General features: G+C 37.1%; 1 protein-coding gene across 1 annotated transcript in view; it reads right to left on the reverse strand.

Moving 5' to 3' along the window:
* LOC122811624 (solute carrier family 26 member 10-like) overlaps positions 1–24,386 on the reverse strand; it is a 443,093-nt gene that overhangs the window by 379,524 nt on the left and 39,183 nt on the right. Inside the window, exon 3 of the mRNA XM_044083596.1 lies at positions 31–188. Within this exon, the coding sequence (XP_043939531.1) occupies positions 31–188 (158 nt within the window). The remainder of the gene's footprint in view (positions 1–30; positions 189–24,386) is intronic.

Raw genomic sequence — 24,386 nt, forward strand, 5'->3', positions numbered from 1 at the left:
GGAGGAGTGTCACGCATAACACTAACTTACCATTAAGAGACCCATGAGGAAAGCAGCAGCTGCTGCGATTCCAATCCGCTGCTGCTCGATAATATCTTGTTCAGAAACAGTCAAGTTTAGGTCCACAGGATGTGGAACAAGGCGCTCAACTATTGAGCCGGTCATCAAACTAACAACAGCAAAGGTACCTGCAGAGACAAAAAACACACAAGTTAAACATCAGACATCATGCTGGCAGTACCACTCTGCCATTAATATTGACATTTGAAACTGACGTGTGCTCCTGAGGCATGAGGCTAAACTATCAGAACTAGGTAGAAAGTTTAGTGCCTAAAAATATAGTTAAAGTGTATTGATACACTTCTCATGCTTCTGTGTTTTTACAGTAAATTTCATTTCTGGATGTACTTCTGATTTTAAAGTTCTAAGTGGTTTGAGAACAAAACAAAGATTATGATATGTTTTTTGATGTTTTAGTTTCACTATCACTTTAGTTGTTCTGTATGACCACACTCACAAAATGTCAGCTTAGGTAATGGCATTTAGATAGACCAACAAAGTATTTTGGGTAGTCAAACAAACCATACTTCTTTAGAAGATTACCTGCTTATTCCCATTATGGTTTCACTAACAGATGATAATTTGTTAAATTTCACAGTTGGATGTTCCATGTGTGATTGAGACATAGTTGACAAATTGCCTTACTAGATATATAAGACTCTGCTATTGCTACACTTAGCATGAAAAAATGGTAGCTTATATACTAATGTAGGTAGTGAGGCATTGTGGGTTTACTCGTTCATAAAAGCATGTCAGGAGTCATCAGTTTCAAATAAATTCAAGGGGCTGTGCTTATCAATAGAAACAATGGCAAGAATAAAAAACTTTTTACATCACATACTATAAAATTTGATACAGTATATTGTAAGGGGATTACTCTCTTTAGTAAGGATTGATTATTTGCATTTACTATAGAAAGTGTGAGAAAACACTTTTAATGGTATACAGAGGCTATGCCCTGCATCTGGTTCAAGTCTATCCAGTATTGTCATCATATCTCCATAAACTGGGAGAAAACACTTGCCTCAGGTGAGGCTGAGCGCACCTGGGGCCTGTGCTCCTTATACTGCTTTAGGTGAGCATAAGCTGTCCATCGGTTGCACAGGTACCAAGCAAGGCACACTCCCACTGCCAGGACAGAACTAATTTAAAGCTATAGCTTCTAATACTGCCTTCCCTGACCCTCACTGCCAGCTGCCAGCTGTAGACGAACTGACACATGCTCATTAATTTATTCATTCATAGTCAGTCAGCAGCTGGTTTCTTTTATTTCCCTTCACCAGAAAAATCAAGATTGTTAACTTAAGAAGTTTTGAAACATTTACCTTGAAGAGTCTAATTATTTTTTAATCTAATGCTGGCATAGAGGATACCCAAGCATTCATCATCAGTAAAATCATGACAGCCTAGTTATTTAACAACTCTTTGCCATAAAGACACAAAATGTGACACTGAAATGATGTGTACTACAACAGTACAGTGGCTGTTCACACTCACATCCTCTTTATTTAATATTATAAACTCTATATCCTTGCACTTCTAAAGAAAGTGTAAAGTTCCCTATAGTGGAATCCACTCTAATCTCAGTGTTGTTCAGTAGTAAAATTATGATGAATAAATGCTGATCAGTCATATGAATGCAAAGATACATGTGATTATGAACATTTACAGTTGGGACATGCAGGGAAAAGCAGGGAGAAAGTCCAAAGGAAGTGTGACGTGTGTGTATATATATATATATATATCTTTATATATATTATATATATACATATATATATATATATATATATATACACACACACACACACACACACACACACACACACACATATATATATATATATATATATATATATATATATATATATATATATATCTCTATAGAAGCACAGGGAGGTCACTCCCGGTCAACAAATGTAAATAAATAAATTATATATTTATATATATATATATATATATATATATATATATATATGTATGTATATGTGTGTGTGTGTGTGTGTGTGTGTGTGTGTGTGTGTGTGTGTGTGTATATATATATATATATATATATATATATATATATATATATATACACATCATATACACACACACACACACACATATATATATATATATATATATATATATATATATATATATATATATATATTCTTTTTCTTCTTCTGGCTTTTCCCAGTTAGGGGTCGCCACAGCGGATCATCTATCTGCTAATGATTGGCAGTGGAGTTTTACACTGTCGAGTTGCCAGCCTGGCGCCCAACCTTTCACAGAAGGCACGTACATGCACACACTCACACCTAGGGCCAATTTAGAGTATCCAATCCACCTACTGCATGTCGTTGGGATGTGGGAGGAAACCTGAGCACCCAGAGGAAACCCATGCAACCACAGGGAGGACATGCAGATTCCACACAGACAGCACCCCAACCGAGAATCGAACCTGATAACCTCTTGCTGTGAGGTGGCAATGCTAACCGCTGCACCACTGCGGCCGCCATATATATATATATATATATATATATATATATATATATATATATATATATATATATATATATATATATATGTATATATGTATATATATATATATATATATATATATATATATATATATATATATATATATATTACCACATCAATAAGAAATGGTCATAAATTGAAAGTTATGGACCTAAAATAGTGAAATGGAAATAAATGTGAAGTGTCCATTACAGTTTGAATATTCTCAAGAAAAGCTCTTCCCAGTGAGATACTAGGCTGAATAGTACTTGATCACAATAGAAATTTCTTCTGAAAATATAGCTAGGGAATGGGATAAAATTATGGTGGAGTTTAAAAATAGGGTGGAAATAAAAGAAAGGGAGATATGGTTAAGAAGTAACAAAAATTATTTAGAAGGACTGACAAATGTTAAAGTATTGCAAACTAGGGGGATTCCCAGAGAACAAGAAGAGGAACAACCACAGAATGCTAAACAGGAAATAAGGGATTACCTCAATAATATGTATGAGTTTAGAAAGATTGCTGTTAAGCAACTGTTTTTTTTTCTCTTCTGATGAAGTCCTAGTGAAGGACCAAAATGCTTAACTGGTGATTTGTATTGTTCCAATAAATTTGGTACCCGCTTGTATAACAACTTGGAGCCTGGATCAACGTGGATTTTCTTTACTTGTTTCAACTGTTTTTTGATAATAACTCTAGAGCACAAAAACTTTTAGCACAACGACAGAATGTAGAAAGGACTGTCGCCAAGCTTAGGGATCCTATAACAAGGAAGATAACAGGAGATCATGTAGAAGTATTAGAAATATTTTGGAAATTCTATGAAAGTCTGTATAAAGCAGAGAAATATAGAAATCAAGAAAAGGTACAAATGAAAATATTTATGGAAGAATTAACTATGCCAAGGTTAGAGGTAGATGAGGTTCAATTACTAAAGTCAGGATAGGAGGAGATGATATAAAAATGGTGATGTCTAACTGATCTACAGGAAAGTTTCCAGTAATAGATGGTATTCCTGTAGAGGTTTGGAAGCTAGGAGGAAAAAAATGATAATGATCTGGAAGGTTTGTTTAACAGTATTTTAAGAGGAGGAGAAGTACTAGCATTCTGGAAGAAGCAGTGGTGGATGTAATACCCAAATAGGGTAAAAGCTCATTAGATCCAGCTTTATACAGGTGCATTTCAATACTAAACCATGATTATAAAATGTTTATGTCTATAATAGCTAAAAAATGGCAAAAGTGATGCCAAAACTGATAGATATGGATCAGTGTTTTTTTTTTTATGATGGGAGGCAAACGTTTGACAACATTAACAGAACAATGATAATCCAGAAGGAAGCACAATGTAAGAAAATACCACTGTTGGTGGTGGTCTTGATGCAGAGAAAGTATTTGACAGAGTAAGCTGGGACTTTTATCAGCAGGGCAATGGAAGCATTTACATTCCCTGATAAAATTACACGGTTGATTATGAGGATATATAAGGGATTCGAGATGAAAATTAAAGTGGGTGCATTCCTTTCTGATAATTTCTGCTTGAGAAGTGGAACCGGGAAGGGTTGTCCTCCTTCTTCTTTGTTATTTGCATTATATTTAGAACTACTGGCAAGGAAAATAAGGGACTCAGAAATTCATGGATATAATTGGTATGGAAGTCAAGAAAAGCTGTCTCTATCTCAAGATGTTGTGGAACATTTTGAGGCAGTTTCAAATCTTTTCATGATACAAAATTAATTAAGCTAAAACAAAGGCAATAGTGATAAATTATGTACCCACACATGCACTGGTTCAGCAATATCCATATTTATAGGGACATGATAAAATGAAGTATTTAGGAGTATGGATTAAAAAGGATACTAGCGTGATAGGTAAGGATATGCAGGAGGAGACTAAAGAAAAGATAATACAACAGTCCCTACAGTGTCATCATTCCTGGTAAGATCTGACCACAAAGCAGTCACTTTTGAAGTCACCATCTCCCCTGACCCCCCTAGCAAGGGTCAAACAAAATAAACTTCTCCAAAGCTGATTACAACTTCCTGAGGGAAGGTATAAACAGCATCACAGCCTTCTCCCCTTCCACAGGAACTGGAACACATGTCCAAACCGATACCAAAGTGCTATACAAGCATTTATATAGCTGCAAGGAATAAGAAATACCCAAAAGGACAAAATTATCCTCCTCAAGGAAGAGTAAACTCTACAGTTCCCTACAAAATGGTGTCTACAGGACTGCAATCAGTTTCTCTCAACATTTAAACAGATTGAACTCTACAGTTCCCTACAAATCGGTGTCTACAGGACTGCAATCAGTTTCTCTCAACATTTAAACAGAGTAGGTTGCACACACAAAAAGCATTTGTTAAGCTTTCACTTACAGTGCTTTGTAATTAAGCAGGTCACCATATTGGTCAGCCATAGGGCTCTTTGTTTCTACTTGAGTGGTTGCCTCCTTCCCCTGTAACTGAAGTAAATTGACTCTTACATTAAGAGTTGTAATACTTACCTTATAGCTTTAGGACACCTTAGGAAACCTTGTAAACTGCAATAGCCCCGCTACGTTCACCCTCGCTATGCTCGGGCTCTCTTCGCTCCCCTCCCTGCCCCCAATTTCCTCCCGCCCCCAGTACCTATAAATTTATAGTACTATAGCCACTCCCCCACTTTCTAGATCCTATCTGCTTTCATCTGGGATAATTCCACCCACCCCCATTTTACTACCTACATTTTAATAGCACCTATTAGCTTTCATCTGTCATTCTCCCACCCCCCCTTCCAGTACCTTTACCTCACCACTCTATCTTCTGGTGTTGCATCACCAGGTAAAACAGTTCCTTAACTCACTAGCTGAATCACAGATAATGATATACTCCTCTTTACTACCTCTCTTGTTCATACCATACCTCCTTACCTTGCATGAAAACCAGTTTCTCATGGGATTTCAGGTCCAAAAAAGCCATACTATTACCCCAGCTGTAAATCCTTCCACCTTCAACCATACTTACAGTACCAGATCCTATCCAACATCTTGTTCAGTCTATCAACATCTCAACCCCAGGCACATTAACTCTAGATCCAAACACTACGACAAACTAATAAACAAATTCCTGAAGTTCATAATAAACAAATTCCTGAAGTTCATCACCAAATATAGACTCAACCTAATACTTGGTGGTGATATTCACCCCAACCCTGGCCCACTCACTTCAGATACACATACCCCCTCTACTTGCAATCTAAGCTACAAACCTACAATTAATAGGCCAACTAACTCTCTCCTAGTCTGTCATCTCAATATTAGAAGCATTAATAACAAGGGACATGAATTGCATGCACTTCTGGATGTCCACTCCCCTGAGATTCTCTGTTTATCTGAAACCTGGTTAAAACCTAACACTAAAGACAGTGAAATGTTACCACCTGGGTACAACATACACAGGCTGGATTGTGCTTCGTGTACTCTATAAATCTGAGTTGAATGTCACCATAGATGTAATACAACCTCCTCAGATGAATAACTCAGAGATTCTTGCCACCAAATTGCAACTTAATAAAAATAAATGCATTAATATCATCTGTATGTACATTCCCCCAGGTAACAATATATCTACATTTGAAGATATCCTGCACTGGCTATCATGTCACTACTCCCAAGAAACCCTACTACTTGAAGACTTTAACATAGACTGGGGCACCTGTTCCTCAGAATCCCCAACCACCCATATTAACCTGCATGCATTTACACAAATCATATCCACCCCTACTAGGATAGGTAAACCCAACCAAAAAGAAAGCATACTTGACTGGGTACTCATAAACAGTCACCCCCAACTGTACACCTCTGGTACCCTCCTTAATGGCCTAAGCGATCACCTTCTCACATATGTAATTAAGCACAAAACCATTAATTCCCAACAACCCTTACTCAGCAAGGTTAGAAACAATAAAAATTTCACCCTGCCAAATTCCAACAAGAACTAAATTCATGTAATTGGTCTATTCTAAAACACCTCCCCTTAGAGGAAGCAGTAGCATACTTTAACAACAAATTCCTTGAGATCCTTGATTTGCATGCACCTGTTCATTCAAAGAGAACCAAGGCAAAAACTGCACCATGGCTTTCTATAGAGTCTAAACTCAAAATTACCCTTAGAAACAAAGCATGGGCTTTATGGCGTTCTTCTAAAGACCCTCAAGATCACATTAATTACAGGCAATCCAGGAACAAAACCAAAAAATCAATTTTACAAGACAAAAAACAATACTACTGTAATTTACAGACAGTAAATCAAAATAACCCTCAGAAGTTTTGGGCAGGTTTAAATAATCTACTACATCCTGGACAAACTTCAACCCCAATCCCTGCTGCTACTATTGATAAAACCCCTGAAGATGTTTCTGATAGTTTTAACCAATTCTTTACTGAGACAATTCAAGCCCTAGCTAGCCAACTACCTCCTAGCTCCCTGGTCCTGAAAGTAGCACCCCTAGAAACCTACTCGTGTTCAGCTTCCAACCAGTCGCCACTTCACTTATCCGTACCTTGATCAAAAAATTAAAACCCACTACACTTTCTGCTGATCAACTCCCTGCCGAGTACCTACAAAAATCAACTGATGCTATTGCTTACTCCGTCTCAATACTAATCAATCGAACCATAGTAGAAGCTAAAATTCCCACCATCTGGAAAATATCCTATGTAATCCCACTTCACAAAGGAGGCAGCTGTACTGAATTCTCCAGTTATAGGCCAATAGCTATACTCTCTCCACTTGCAAAGATTATGGAAAAATGTATTCATAGACAACTCATGCACCACCTAATCCAGAATCGCCTTATGGCAGACACTCAGCATGGCTTCCGTCCTCTTCACAGCACTACTTCAGCCCTCCTAGCCTTTACTAACACCATAAACCATAATCACAACAATAATTATATATCCTCAGCCCTCTTTTTGGATCTTTCCAAGGCATTCAATATGGTTGATCACCAACTTTTAATCCACACCCTGCAAACATTCTGTCTAGATACTGGAGCCCTCCAGTGGTTTCAGTCCTACCTGAATAGTCGACAGCAGGCTGTCCTCTGGCAGAACAAACTCTCTAACCTTCTACCTAACACCCTTGGAGTACCACAAGGCTCTATACTAGGGCCCTTGCTGTTCTCCATCTTCATTAACGACCTTTATACTGTCATCCCAAAAGTCAGCTGTATCCAATATGCTGATGACTCTACTCTGATTTGCTCAGCCACATCTCCAGTAGAGTTATGGTCAGCTACCCAGACCACCTTTAATACAATAGAAAACTGGCTTTCTGAACATCGTCTGATCCTAAATCCCAAAAAAACTAAAATGCTGTTATTTTCACCAACACGTAGGTCTACTGCTTTCACCTTTACCATAAAATCAAATGATGGCACAATAATCTCCCCTGACCCATCTACAAAACTATTAGGTGTCATCATAGACAATAATCTAAAATTTGACCTACATGTTAACCAAACTATCAAAACCATCAATAAAAAATTAGGGTCACTTTACAGAATAAAAGCCTTCCTAACCCCTCCAGCTAAAATTGCCATAGCTCGCTCTCACCTTCTTTCAACCCTTCTGTATGCATCCCCTCTACACTCGAATTTAAACAAGACTGTCCTTAACAAACTCTCAATTTGCTACAACCACATTGCCAGGTTTGCCACTGGGCTGCCTTTTAGGACACATCATTGCATCAATCTAAATCAGCTTGGGTGGCTTGAACTACCCAGCCTAATCCAGTATAACCAACTGATTATGGCCTATAAAACCCTCTATAATCCGGACAATACTTCTGCACTTAAAAATATTATCACCCCCTATAACAATCCTAGACCGCTTCGATCCTCTAACAAACTACTAATTCAGATTAGCAAAATTAATAACACAGCCGGTGATTCTCTCTTTGCAAACTCTGTAAGTAGATCCTGGAACTTACTTCCAGCTGATATTACCTTACTTTCCACCTTAGGTCAATTTAAAACTAGACTCAAACAACATTTGTCACTTAACTGGCTATGTCAATGTATCAAGCCTGGCTAACTCTCTCTAGAATGTGTAAAAAATCTGTTAACCAGTTTACTGTGTAATTAATTTAATCCTGACTTGTGCTCAGGATTAACTGTAACCTGTGGAACTTGTTTAACTTGCTTACTTATGTAACCTCTGTAAATAGTCTGTTTGTAATATGTAATGCTGGTATTATGTAATGCTGTATCTGCTTACCCTTGGAGCTTTTCTCCCCGGGCCTCCACTGAAAATGGACATGCATCCAGTCAGACTATCCCGGTCAACAAATGTAAAATAAATAAATAAATAAAAGAAACCTATTTGGTAGACATCTGCAATAAATAAACTCTATAATAAAAGGAAAAAATTGCTGCCAGGGCCAAGAAGGAACAGGTGCCTGATTGGAAGAAATCTCTCCTTAGCCTGAACAAGCAAATAAGAGCACTAGTGAAATCCTCCAAAGAAATTTCACGTCCAAACTGGCCACATCTACTAAAGACAATCATAAGGCCTTCTTCACATAGTTCCACAGTCATAAGGGAAGCACCCAGAGCTGCTCAGAACTGATGGTCAAGAACTCCACATACACAAATGCTGTAGATACAGCCAACCTGCTGGCAAACAGGTTCAGTGAAAACTTCACACCTCTGTACCCCCCAGCAGTAAAACAGGACATCCCCTGTACCTGCCCCCCTCCCCTTATCTCTAGGGAGGAAGTCATCAGCGCCCTCTCAAAGGCAAAAAATACAGCCTCCAATGGACCCGATAACATCCCAGGCTGCATCCTACATGAACTCAGGCAGGAACTTGTAGCACCATTAGACGCCGTATTCAACCAAAGCCTGAGTACCAACTTCATTCCAGCTGAGTGGAGAACAGCTGCTGTCATCCCTGTGCACAAAGGTGGAACATCCACCAATCCAGGAAATTATACCCCCATCAGCCTAACTAGCCTGATCCACAAGGCCATGGAGTGGATTATCACGGACCTCATTAACAAGGACATTGGCAACCTCCTGACATTTGATCTCACACAGTTTGATTTCGTCAAGGGGAGGTCATGCCTATTAAGTTAAGTTTGAATTCTTTGAGACAGTCACCAAGGCCATGGATGAGGGGAAGATGGTGCATATCACCTACCTTGACCTGGTCCAAAGCCTTCGGTACCATTCCCCACACAGCTATAATAGGTAAACTCTGTCAACTAGGCATCAATCCATATGTTACCAGATGGGTAGCAAACTGGCTCACTGATAGATCCCACCTAGTCAAAATAGGGGAATACACCTCAAGAAATAGACTCGTAACAAGCAGTGTACCCCAGGGATCAGTCTTGGGGCCTCTGCTGTTTGGGATATATTTTTTGAGGTGCAGGCCAAAACCAGTGAGCTATGGCTGACTTAGTTTCCAGACGACTGCAAGCTGGGAGGTGTATTAATTCTCCTAGTGATGTTGACATCCTCCAAGATGGTCCCACCCAAACAAATGACTGGTGCCAGAAACATGACCTCATATTGAATGCCAAAAAAATGCATCATCATTCCCTTTGGGGAGAGTGATCTCTCCACAAATTATCACATTGATAATAAGGTCCTCAGCATGCAATCAGTCATGAGGGACTTGACTGACTTTTGAACACAATATTGCCTCCATTGTACAGAAAGCTTTCTACATGGCCCACCTCATTAGTAAGGGTATCTCATCCAGGGACAAGGTGGTCATAACATCCCTGTATTCTCCATTATAAGACCCATTATTGAGTACAATGCCCCTTTTGGCATGTGCCTCACAAAGCACATGCAGCAGCTGGACAGACCACAGATGTTCCTCACCATGAGAATCCATGGCCTCAAATATCTACCCTACACAGATAAGTTAAAGGCCCTGTCCCTCTACTCAGTCTCCTACAGACTCCTCAGAGGTGACCTCTGTCTGTCATACAAATAAATCTCAGACTCCGCCTTGATGAGACTGCTGCACATCTGCAAGTCAAGCTCCACTTGAGTAATGCGCATTTGCGACCTCTACCTGGTCTGTGACATCAACAGGACTTGGTGGGACAGCTTTGTGTCCCAGATCCTCCCCCTTTTGTGGAACAGACTTCCTCTCCACATCAAGCAGAGTACCTCATTCACCCTTTTTAAGTGCAAACTGGATTACTGGATGGGGAACAGAAAATACACCCACGGGATTCCACCCATATCTCTGCTGGACAGTGGCATAGGGTGCCGACTTGATGAAACATGGGCTAAATTCTTGGCTAGGCTTGTAAGGGCCTCAGGGCTAATAGCCTAGTAACTTCCTATGATCCTATGAACTGAGAAATTGGAAGCTGATCCATTTATCAGGGGCAGAGCCTGAATGGATAACTGAAAACAGCAGTATTTTACAGCTCCATATAACTAGTTAAATAAGGCAGGAAAATATATTCTTTTTTTTTCCTTCAAAGTTTAAAATCTTATAGATAAACAACTAATTTACATAATTAGAAACTTTGGTGAAGTTTTACAAATAATTTCCTGTAAAAAAAGCTTGGAGATATATTCACTTGTTAAAATGAGCAACTCAAAGAATTCTCATCAGGATGCTGCCTTAAAGAAGGAACTACAACAGATGGCATCTACCCTGCAGGAGTTGTCTTTGAAGATGGATGATTTTAAAGAGAACATGGAAAATCTTAAAACAAGCAGTCAAAAACAGGCTGACACCCTCAAAGAAATGCTACAACAACACCAGACAAGGATAACAGGAATAGAGACTTCTCTAAATGACTTAGAAAGCAGACTTAAGGAAGAAAAAACACAGAAAGAACTGCTTCTTAAACAAAACACTTGGTTGGTTAATAAAGTAGATGACTTGGAAAATAGTGAGAGGAGAAATAACATCAGGATTTTCGGATTACCTGAAAACACAGAAGGTGAGGATATTATTTCCTTTTTATCAAGAAGACGCTCTAGCTGAGAATCAAACGGTCTGCTAATGATTGGCAGTAGATTTTTACGTGCCGAGTTGCCAGGCCTGATGCACAACCTTCAACGAAGGTACGCCCATTCACGCATGTCTCCACACAGAAGATGCTCTAGCTGAGAATCGAACAGGACAATGTCTTACTGTGAGGCGACAACGCTACCGCAGCACCACCACCGCAGTTCTTGACACTACAGTAAAAGTAAAAATATATATTCACAAGGAAGTATTGAAATGTTTTAGTCTTCCAGTTAAAATAGCTTACTGTCAACATTTTGCGATATCAGAAAGTTTGAAGAGCTAGGAAATTACTATTCTTTGTCTTTATAATGATTATTAGACAGATGTTAGACTCTGCTTAGTTTAATGAATTGTGGCATATGTTTATGAGGAGAAGTGGACTCAGTTACTCACATTGAACTACACATTCCTGGAATCTCAACTGAAATGTTCCCAAATTACTTTATGAATTTAAATGAAAATGCCTGATTAATAAACATAATTTACTTTAACAACCTGAATCCATAAGCCGTCTGCTCTATATATGCTACATTATATATGTCACTTGCATATGACTCTAGAGCACACGAAAAAATACATATTATTTTTGCAACATGCTATATTTGCACTAACCATACATTCTAAACTAACTCAGTTGGCAACTGACAAGTTATTTATTTGAAACATCAGTCTAAATATTAATTGTGCCCTTGAAATATTGTTGCCGTTTTGACAAAACAAACCCTGAACTGAAAAAGGAATGATCTGAAGAAGGGAAGTATTGTACAGATTTCAAAGACAGCTATTGACACTACAATATAAGTAGAAATGTACACATGCGAGGAAAAACTGAAATGCTTTATACTTTTAGTTAAATTGCTTATTGTTAACTTTTTGCTTTATCAGAAAATTTAAAGAGTTAGGAAATTATTTTTAATTTATCTTTATAATGTTTACTAAAGTGATGTTAGTCACCCACGGTGGTGGTGCTGCGGTAGCATTGTCGCCTCACAGTAAGACACTGTCCGGTTCGATTCTCAGCTACAGCGTCTTCTCCGTGGAGACATGCATGAATGGGCGTACCTTCGTTGAAGGTTGTGCGTCAGACCTGGCAAGCCAGTACGTAAAAATCAACTGCCAATCATTAGCGGACTGGAGTTCCGCTGTGGCGACCCCTAACCTGGAAAAGCCGAAAGACACAAACAAACTAAAGTGATGTTAGTCACTGACTTGTTTAATGGATTGCGAGTCATGTACAAGATGGACTGCTGAATGTTATTTCTGTTTACCTATGTTTGCTGAATTTCTTTTATTAGTACTCATTTAAAACAAGGGAAAGAAAGGGAAGGGAAATTTCTGTTTTTGGCAAGGGAGGAGAGGCTTAAGAGTATTCTAACTGCTCCGAGAACTCTCTAAGATGCTCTAAATATTATTTGATTAATACTTACCTAAGGTAAGTCTTGATTACCATATAGGTACCTTCACATTCATTCTAGACCTGATGTGATTACCCATTCTGGAAGCAGGAGGTGCCCTATGCAGCATGGGAATTGTCAGGGTGATCACAGTTCATTCTTAGACTCTGCTTAGTAAATTTATAAATATGCAAAAGCACTGCATACTAGAATGTAGGGCACCTCTACTCAGAATCAGGATACCATTGATAAGCCATGTCTTTTCATAAGTGTAAGTTGAAGTTGGTGAGCTGAAGAGTGGGAAAGTAAAAGAAGACAGTACGCCTACAGTAAATTCATATTTCATTGGTAATCACTCATTGTCTCCTGTCGTGTCCCTTTAGTCAAATTATTTTAGTAATAATCTATTTGTTGTTGGCTTATTTAGTGTATGCTCCTCTGTTGCATTTAATTTATCCAAAATGATATATCTGACATGTTTGGGATCTCTTAAGGGTAACTAAATATTGGATATTTTCTAAGTCAACATAATAATTGTTTTCACTACTTACATTCCATCCTGATATATAAAATACTATAGAACAATAATAGAATAATATAGAATTTCATATCTCTTTTAAGAAAATTCTCCATATAATAATTTAACATATGGAGCTCAGCTGATATTGTTGGTTAAAGGTATGAGTGATAATCCAACAGACCTATCTTTATCTATTGGATAAGGAATCACTTTAATTCCATGTTTAATGGGAAATTCATATTTACTTGTATTTGATACTTTAGAATTAATGTTTTATAGAAGTACTTTATGAAAGCCTGGCCAGAATTTTACCCTACTTATATTTAAAGAAGAAAGAACATTAAATTACACTCCCAAGTTTACACACATAAAAATAACATCCAATGTTATCAGAGAATATGGTATAACTACTATAACCAAAATAAAAAAGAGAAGCACAATGTTTCTTCCAACAATAACTTGAAATGAATTTAACATTTTTATCATTAAATACCAATGGCTTAAATAATGCAAATAAAAGATCAGACTTACTAAAATATTTAAATCTAAATAAGGCACAAGTAGTATTTCTCCAGGAAATGCATTTTAAGGCTAATGATAGCTTTATTTGGAACCCTAAGGACTATATAGTCTTCTCAATCCTCCTATAGAACAAAGACAAAAGGAGTATCAATTCTCTGGAAGAAAAACATAATCACTCCAAACGTTATTTATAAATATGAAGACAAAGAAGGTCTACTAGCATTTGTTATAATTAAATTTAATAACAGAATATGGACCTTAGCTAATCTATATTGGTTCCCAGGAATTGAAGCAGGACCGGTTAAAAAAACACCTAGATTTTATTTCCAACAATTATAAAGGAAATCTTATACTGGGCGGAGACTTTAATTGTACTTTAGAAGCTTCTGAAACCACCAAGAAGTCATTTCGCAGAGCAACTATTTTAAAATCCTTAAAAAATGGATTGATTCATTTAATTTAATTGACACTTTTAAAGTAAAAGATGATAAATCCTTATTATTTTCCCATAAAGACCATAGATTTGGAACACAAACCAGAATAGACAAATTATTCGTAGTTCAAGATTTACAAACAAAAATCATCAACTTCTCAATAGTTCCATGCCCCTTCTCAGATCATGACTCTGATAATGAAGCTCCAAATAGAGTTTAAACATTTAATCCTCTCAAATAGAATTCCATCATATATCACAAAAATTAAAGAATTTAGACCCTGGATGTTGTCAGAACTACAATTATTTCTTGAAATTAATAATACAACAGAAATCAGTAGAGTCATGGTTTGGGACTCATTAAAAGTGTATTTATTTGGTAAGACCATTAGTGGGAATCTGAATCATTAGACTTGCAAACCAGACTCTTGACAGCAAAATCTGAAAAAAATCAGAATTGTCCAGAAGTCAAAAAAGAAATAGAGGAATTAAATAAAAAATATAATGAAATTCTAACACACAAAACTTGTCTAGCCTTGGAAAAATTAAAAACAAACTCATTAGCCACCTCCCCCAGATATATACATAACTTATCTACAAGAATTAAAATACAATCTAAAGCAAATAACATTAGTAGTGTATATATCATGGAAAGAAAGGGAAAAAGTATCAAATATAGGAGACATCCTTGAAGCATTTCAGTTCCATTATATGGAGCACTTCAAATAAGAAGATTTAGATATCGATCAAATAAACTTAGATACAAACCTTATCAATATAAAAAAAAATCCCGAAAACTTAAAATTAGACCTACAAAAACCTATCTCCTACAAAGAAATTGCTGACAAGATAAAAGAAAGCAAATCTAACAAAGCTCCAGGCATAGATGGTATAATTATGGAAATTTACAAATTCTTCCCTTCAACAGTAGTCTCCCTTTTTCATAAAACTTTGCTAGAAGTCCAGTCAGAAGTAAAAATACCACCCTCATGGAAATATTCTCTCATAACACCAATTCTAAAAGATAATAAATCATCAGACCTTTGCACCTCATACAGACCTATATCATTACTGAATAGTGATTACAAAATATTCATATCAATACTAGCTAACAGAATGAAAATCCCACTTTCAAAGACAATTAATAATGATCATTTTTATAATAATGATGGATTTTTATATAACAGGCACACACATGATAATATTAAAAGGATACTTACTCTTACAGATTATGTAAATAAAGAAGATAGAGAAACACTTGTAACTGGATTAGACATAGAAAAAGCCTTTGATTCCCTCAACTGGGAATATCTATTTAAAACTTTAGCATTATTTGAATTTCCTCCTCCCTTCATGTTATTACTAAAAAACATATATATTAATAACTTACCCTACATTAAATTAGGTCCTTTCACCTCAGAATCTAGCCATATAACAAAAGGTACTAAACAAGGATGCCCCCTTTCTCCTTTTTTATTTGCTTTGGCTATAGAAATACTTGCAGAAATAATACACAATATTCCAAGAATAAAAGGAATAGAAGTCTATGACCAGTACATATATAAAATAATGCTTTTTGCTGATGATATTTTATTAACCCTATCAAACTCCAGAGAGTCATTAGGAGAGCTAGAAGAAGTAATGGAGAAATTTTATAAGATTTCAGGTCTACACTTTAATAGATCAAAATCAAAATTTCTATTTTTAAATAAGAAAAAAGAACTACAAGTTACAGATAAATCTATCACAGGAAAACAAGAACTTATGCTAAATTATTTAGGAATAATGTTATGCAAAAATATAAACAAAACAATATTAATAAATTATAAAAAAAATTATTGAGACAATAAAAATATATATAGAAAAGTGAAACAAAATTATATTAATTTTCGAAGACCGATTGCAATTAATAAAAATGGTCTTATTGCCAAAAATACTATATGTAGCATTAGCAATACAGTTAATTCCTGAAAGATGCATTCTTAAAGAAATAAACTCATGTTTAATAAAATTTTATGGTATCCCAAAAAGAATAGAGTTGCTCTAACTCATGACATTAGTCCATGGAAACAAGGAGGATTGAACTTCCCAGAAATAGAACCATATATAAAAGCATCTGTGCTTAAAACTACAATAGACTGGATAAACCCAAATTATTTTGCCAACTGGAAAGAATTAACAATGGCTATATTAACAAATGAATTTAATCTGTTAAAAAAAAATTAATAGTAGACAAATCAAACAAACCCTGGTACATACTATGCATAGGTATGCAATATAATATAACAAAACCTTCTAAAACAACACTGATTAATCATTACATCAATTCCTTTAGGAAACTTATCAATGCAAACATAGATCTAAAACTTTGGTTTGACCTTTTAACCCCATTTACCATCATTAAGAACTTTCCTCACAAAATATATAGAGAAACAATAACCTCCTGGGAACAAAATAGATTCTTATTCTGGTTTCAATGTGTAAATAAATTAAATGTTTTAGATATACATATGATAAAAACTGCTTACAATATTCCAACACAGGACTGGTTAAACTTACAAAGCATTCTAATGTACACTCAAGATTTATGCAGATTAATGAATAATTCCTCATTTAAAGATATTCCAAATCTAATAAGTTTTCTGTATGAATTTATATATAATAGTTGTAAAAAGAAATATTCCATTTCAAATCTATATAAAGAGTTAATAACATATAAAACAATTCCCAAACCATCATACTGGCAGTTCTTAACAAAAGGTCAGTCATTTCAGTTAACAGGAGAAATTAAAACTAACATCTTACTATCAGTTAATTACCCCTCTCACACACAGTACTGGAAAATATTTAACTGGAAATATTTACATAGAGCAGTTTAACCACCAGAGAGAATTAAAAAGATCAGTACTACTACAAATGTTTTTTGCTGGAGGTGTGAAAAGTCAAATAAAGCAGACTGGAATCATATTTTTATGAATGTAATAAAATTAAATCATATTGGAATGGAATCAATCATTTTTACAAGCTTTATTTAATGAATCCTTTACCTTAACTAAAGTATTGATAATTCTAAATGTAAATGAAAGTCCCTACCTGAATAAAACAAATATGTATTTATTATGGACAATACTTGCTATATCTAGGAAATGCGTAACCAGAAAGTGGAATTCAAATACACCCCCAACCTTGGAAGAATTCTACACTTTACTGAAGACAACTGCATTGATGGAAATAAAAATCAAAGAACTACGAATCTATCCCAGGCCATTGGTAAATAATCCTTGGAAGAAAGTTAGATCTTTGTTGGACACTCTGCAATAATCAATATTGTATCTCTGATAACTGATCTGTTAATTCTATATTTAATAACATACAGTGTATATAACTGAAAGTCAGGATATTGTAAATAATGCATATAGTTGTTTAAAATGATATTTAAAATATTATGTAAATGTTATTTTAATTGAAAATAAAAAAAAATTTTGAGGGAAAAAAAGAAATTGGAAGCTCTGTTATATGGATATGGATAGTAAGATCCAAGCAGTTAAAATGTTTTTAGTCTCTTTAGTCTTATACACAGGTTAGGCATATTTTTATCAACCAGAGGAGAAGTTGTGGATAGCAATTAATAAAGAGCTGATCTGGGAGGGGAAGAGTCAAGTGAGATAAGCTGATTATTCCGATAGAACAAGGCGGATTGGGATTGCCCGATTTGAAGGGGTATTTCAGAGCGACACGGTTAAGGCTCCTATACACAGCACAAGCAGAAACCTATAATTCAAAGTGGAAATGGATGATGATGAAATGAGGGAAAGCTCATGAAACAAAGACAGACTGGGATTTTGGATGCAGACCTTTAAGGAGAATAACAATAATCATACAGAATAGTATATTCATAAAGTATCAGAAAGTATTCTAAGAACTAACAAAGTCCAAGGTACCTCAGGAAACGGAGACAGCAGTTGACAAATATATGTTTATTCAGCCAAAACAGCACCAGTAAACCAACATTAACATTTGTAAATACAACATATGTTTTCGTTCGTAACTCCATCAGATGTGGACTACACAAAAAAGCCCTGCTTTATAAACCCTCCAATAAAAGACTTAATCACATTTAATTGCTAATTAATGAACCATTTCACTCCCTGTTTAATAACAACACTATTATAAAAAACATTCCACATAAAATCTTAAAAAAAAAAATGAATAAAAACATTAACTTATATGTGTAATTAAACGTAGACCTTTTTGTATATCTAAAACTGTTTGTTACAACAATTATGGATGAAAACAAATTAAATAACAATTGGGACGTAAGCTGCAAAGACATTTAATATTAAACATTCCTAATAATGGAGCTCCATCTAGTGACATACCAGCAGAGAACTTCAACAATCCAGTAAATTATGTATATACCTATTAAAACTTCAAAATATTAAAAGTCTTATTAAATTATTGTAAAACCCTTTATTATATATTGACATGCTGCCAATAAACCTTGAAAATATCATGTGAGGGAAAGAGATCATAATTTAGCAGACCTAATTTTTAGTAAGGGAGCTATAGAAATGTTTTCATTTAATCCTGGTGGACAATTAGCTTGCAAGGTGACCTGCCACCAAAGCTCCTATATTCAATCCTTTCCTCCCACATACCACCATGTATGTCCTTCTTAATACTTTCTAACACAAAAAAACATAAAGACAGCTTTGGCACATTTCTGTTGATGCTTAAACAGTGCATTTGTTTCTTTTTTTGTTTGAGGATTAGCCCAAGTTGCAGCTGCACAAATACTGTCCAAAGAAGACTTGTATAAAAATACAGAAGAAGTTCCATAGACATGGAGGAATGAGCTTTTGGTGGTTTTGGCAAACACATGCCAATTTACTATAACAAAGGTTAACAAACAAGGCAGTGGTAATCTCCAAGAAACAGTTTTTGTTAGCGCTTTCATTGAAAACGGTAATTCAACTTCTTCAGACAAGTACAAATGATTCATTCCTTATATAATGACTAAAAAGTGACATCACATATTAAATTATTCAATTAACCATTAAAAAGATATAACCCCATTTCTATAAAAATAAATAATAAAAGCAAGCTTCTGTAACATAATGTAAATTAAATATAAATTGCTACCTCCTAAATCAAATAACATATATCATGGAATGCATTAATAGTTCAGAATACAAACTATCTCTCAAGTGCTTTTAGTTTCAAAATACATTTTAAAGAACACTGCTCATTAAGTCTGGGCAAAACACAGGCATTAAGTCTGAGTTGCCAATATAACTCTCTTTCTTCCAAGTACAACTGAATGGGCCACCCCTTTTGATACCTGATCTGAGTAAACCCACCACAGGAGGTAATTTTTGCATGCATGTGTTACCTGGATTTGTGTGGACAAAGGTTGGTGAGGAATAGGCCACCAAGTCGCTAGGGTCCACTGAAGAATTCTCAGAACCAAAACTATTGCAACAGACACTGACCCCAATGCTTGAAGGATCAATAGAGCTGAGAGAGAACTTTGGATTATCTTTTTAACTAGTAATTGTATGGTTTGTACCCTTGATAAAGGAAGGGAGGCTGTTAGGAATACTGTGTCGGACAGTGTTCCAGTGAACTGCAATATTTGTGTTGGTTCCAGTTGAGATTTGTTGTGATTGGTAGCAATTCCCAGGTGAGAGCATAACCGGAGTACATAATTTTGTGCTTTGATCAGCTGGTGCCGGGGTCAGAGTGGTTATGGCTCAGTCATCCAAATAAGGAAACACCCAGAACCCTCGAGTTTCAAGTGAGCTTCCACTACTGCCATGCATTTGGTGGACATCCTGGGTGCTCTGGTGAGACCAAAGTGCAAAGCTCTGAATTGATGGTGACTACCAGTTGGAAGCGTGGAAATTTTTTGGATCGTCTGTTCATTTTTATGACAGTATGCATCATGAAGATCAAGCACATCCAGCTGTCCTTGTAGAGAAAAGGCAGAGTGGACTGAACTGTGACCATCCAGAACTTGATATACTGAACTGACTTGTTCAGATTGCTGAGGTCCAAAACTGGTCTCCAGTCCCAGTTTCTTTAGCACTAAAAAGAATGGTGAGTAAAGTTTCAGACTCATTCTGGCCTGGGGTGACCTCTTGGGTGACTTTTTTCTAGCAGCTTTAATTCTAGTGCTGTTGCTTTCCACTGAGTAGGTGGAAAATCAGGATTTCTGTTTACTGTTTGGGGGGTAGGGAAAAGGGTACAATATAACCTTTAGAAATAATCCTCTGCACCCATGAATCTTTTTTAATCTCTAGCCAGGGTCACTGGTGCAAGGACAAATGACCCTTGACTACCTCCAGAGGTGGACAAATTGGGCCTCCTTTCAGGAGCGCTGGCAGGATCTGTCAGAGAAAGAATCTCTAGACCCCTGGTTTTGCAGACTTCCTCTGCCGCATAGGCATCTTCCACTCAAGTTCCCCCATCTTCCTCTGGGGAAACTGTCTCTTCGTGGATCTTGGAAGGGACTCTGGGGCTTTCTCAACCACATTTTTTGAACACCTTATTGATTCTTAGAAAAGGTCCTCTGAGGAGTCAAAAAACCTTGTCTGCTGTGGGTGTACATTTTATCTTCCTGCTCACACCTGGAAAGCATGTCTAACTTTGGGGCCAAACAAAGAACTTCCATCAAAGGGAGCACTGAAGACTTGAAGGGCTCTGCAAAATCACACAGGCACACCCAGGCACGTTTCCTAATGGAAATGCCTGAACCCACAGCCCTTGAAGTACCTTCAGCTGCATGTGAGATGAGCCTCATGGACGTATTTGAAACAGACTGCAGGGTAACCAATAGTGAGGCAACCAAACTCTCTGCCTCAGACGTAATGGCCCCAGAGAGGGATTTGGCAAGTTCTTTAATCAAATCAGTTGGGAGTCTGGTGAAGTGTCCTAAATAATTCAGCAACCAAAGTGTAAAAGTCGCTGAAGCATACACATGCTTCCAAACTCTGTCCAGTGCCCTAGACTCCCTGTTAAGGGGATGAACAGAAGAACTTTGTTATGCAAGTTCCTTCTTTGTGGTCACTGCTATGACTTTGACATCAACTGGTACTCCTTTTCTCCAAAATTCTCTATCCTTGGGTGGTGCCAGTATCCTGTCAGGTTTCTTGGGGATTTGCTCAGTGGATTCAGGTTCCTTCCACACCATTCAAGAGATCAAATCAATCAATCAGCTCATTGGTGGGCAGAGTCACCCAAGAGGTAGACAGGCCAGCACCAAAGGCTTCCAGGATTATTGATTCCTCTTAAGAAGGGTTGTCAGATGACCAACCACCCCTTTGCTTGAGGATCTCCAGTACTTCTCCAAATGAGATGTCATCAGGTGGTAATCTTGAGGACCCTTCCCCACATCAAAATCAGCATCTTCCATGACAACAGACTCTTGAGGAGAGTCTAAGTGCCTGCTTTTGCACTTTCTCTTCCTAGGGACCCTCCAGAACATCCCACCGAGGAAAAGTATCAGAAGATATCAATATACCCTGCGAGGTATCCTGAAGACTTTGCATCTTGCGCCTCAACTTCGTACACCACAGGCACAACCAGCTCAAAGATAATGGAGTCTGGGAAGTAAGAGCCAATAAGGATGGACATGTCCTTTCTCTTGCAGCAGAGAAAACTCTCTCCTCTACCTCAAAAGCAGAGTACCTTGGATAGAAAGAAACTGACTGCTCAGTGAAGACGTGCTCCTTCCAGCCTAAAGGCAAACCACTCAAAGCAGGGGGTCAGAGCTGAGCTGTCCAGAGCAGAGGATCCGAGGGACAGCTCTGATAATCTTGGAGTTAACTCCAAAACCTCAGATCTGGCACCAACACTACGGCTTTGAGAGTCATCTGACTCAGACATGCTCAGAGCCAGTCCACTCTGTGATGGTATCGCATAGAAGATACAAGGATCTTTGGATCTGATACAGACCGATCTGGGATTCTTGGATCCAACTACTAAAGGTTGGATTGGAGAAGGAGACAAAAATAGGTAGGGTAGTACTGATTAAGGTCTCTGGTCCCAATGGGGTAGGAGCTGTGAGAACCCCCATTTGAATTTGCATCAGGAGAAATTTCCTCATCATCCTGGGCATATCTGCTTTGGTCAGAGTCAGATTTCCTGGATGAAACCTATATTTTTTTCTGTGACTGATAGAACTGCTGATACCTGCTCCATTTTGTTTTCCTGTCTGTGACTGATAGAGCTGCTGATATCTGCTCCATTTTGTTTTCTGTTTTAAGAAGTCTGCTTGGCCTGGTGTTTTTGTTTTATGTGAGAGGTGGATATTTAAATTATCTAGGCAGCATATTAAACATGTTTTTTTTTTCTATTGGTTAAATTGTCTCAAGTGATATTTAAATACTCACTGAAAATGTGGGCCTTTGTCTGAAAATATTTGAAACTTGCATAGACTAAAGCAATGCTGGCAATTCCCTGCTATGTTTCCCACCCACCGTCCCCTTTGCTGATTTGCTTTTAAAAGCTGTTGATTTTAAGCTTCCCACCCTACTGTAAATTGAGCTTAAGCTCCTTCCTCTCTACACTGCTGTTGATATCCTAAATAATTTATTTGTCTTTCCTTGTGCTTATATTGGAAAAAAAAAGAAGTTATGTACTCACCATAATGTTTCATCTGAGTAGTTGCACTTCATTTGTCTTCAACCCATGGGAACACGGATCCACACCGGAACCGAGCCGGCAACCATCAGTAGCATCAGCTCCAAGCCCCAGACTCCTCCCCCCACCCACAGCTGTTTTGGCTGAATAAAGGTATATTTGTTAGCTGCTGTCTCTGTTTCCTCAGATAGCTTGTACTTTGTTGGATGATTTGGTGCCTGTGGCGTTTCTTTTGGTTGATTCATTAAAGTTTTAATTTGCTATGGAGAAGGATTTCAGCTCTGAGAATGAAGAAAGGGGTAATAAGGAGGAACTAGGGCATACAAGAAAGCTCATTGGTCAATTATCTCAACTAATCAACCTGTTAACCTCGCTCAGCCAACCAATGATCAAGACTGTTGTCAAAGCCCATGAGGGGTGGAAGCAGGAAGCTGCAAGCTTAAATAACTCAAGACGGCGTGAAAATCCTTCTAATATGAGTATGAACTTTGCCAATGGTGCTGTTTTTCTGAATGAAGAGATTCGGACTGACAAGATGAATTTTTATACTACACTGGGGATTTTAAGAGGTGCAGGTAGCCAGGGTGAGAGGAATGAAAGTGTAACTTCCACTATTCCACCAGGGCAAGACGGATGAACTGGGTCGGCATCTCCATCTTTAAACAAAATGGACATTAACTCATTAGCCCCAACTACCATCTCATGGTACCTCTGTGGTTACACCCGAGCACGCTGTGAGACGATAGTAACTGCATGCTGTTCCACCAGAGTGCCTTCTCCCAGCGCACGTAACTTTGCAGTCAGATTGTAACTCCAATATTGAAAATTAAGCTGAAAAAGTAACTGAACTTTGTCACTTACCTTGTCAGCTTAAATTTCAGCATGGAGTTACATGGTGTTCATATTTCATTTTTCTGAGAAAACTGGCTTGCAGTTCACTGTGTACTTTCCTCTCCGTAGCAAGCCAATTTTCTATACGTGTAATCAAACAATAAGTGTAGTGTGTTACAACTCTCAGCGCTGAATAATTTGTTGACTTGTTAGCAGTTGATGTAGTCTGATGTGTATTTTTTATTATTTTGGGTTGTAGCTTTATTTGTTAATGGAAAGTGATGTATTTTGCTTTAGGCAAGTCAATAGTGTGAGCTGGTTGCAGTTTTTAGGCCATGAAAACGGCATGGAAGTAGGCATCGGTTTGGGCGATTATTATTATTTTTTAAGAAAAATCAGTTTGGTGTAGATTATCTTGCACATTGTTGTACTCCCCGTGTATTGG

Source organism: Protopterus annectens, chromosome 9.part0 (genome assembly GCF_019279795.1).
Source record: "Protopterus annectens isolate FY-2018-M chromosome 9.part0, PAN1.0, whole genome shotgun sequence".
NCBI classification, from domain to species: domain Eukaryota; kingdom Metazoa; phylum Chordata; order Ceratodontiformes; family Protopteridae; genus Protopterus; species Protopterus annectens.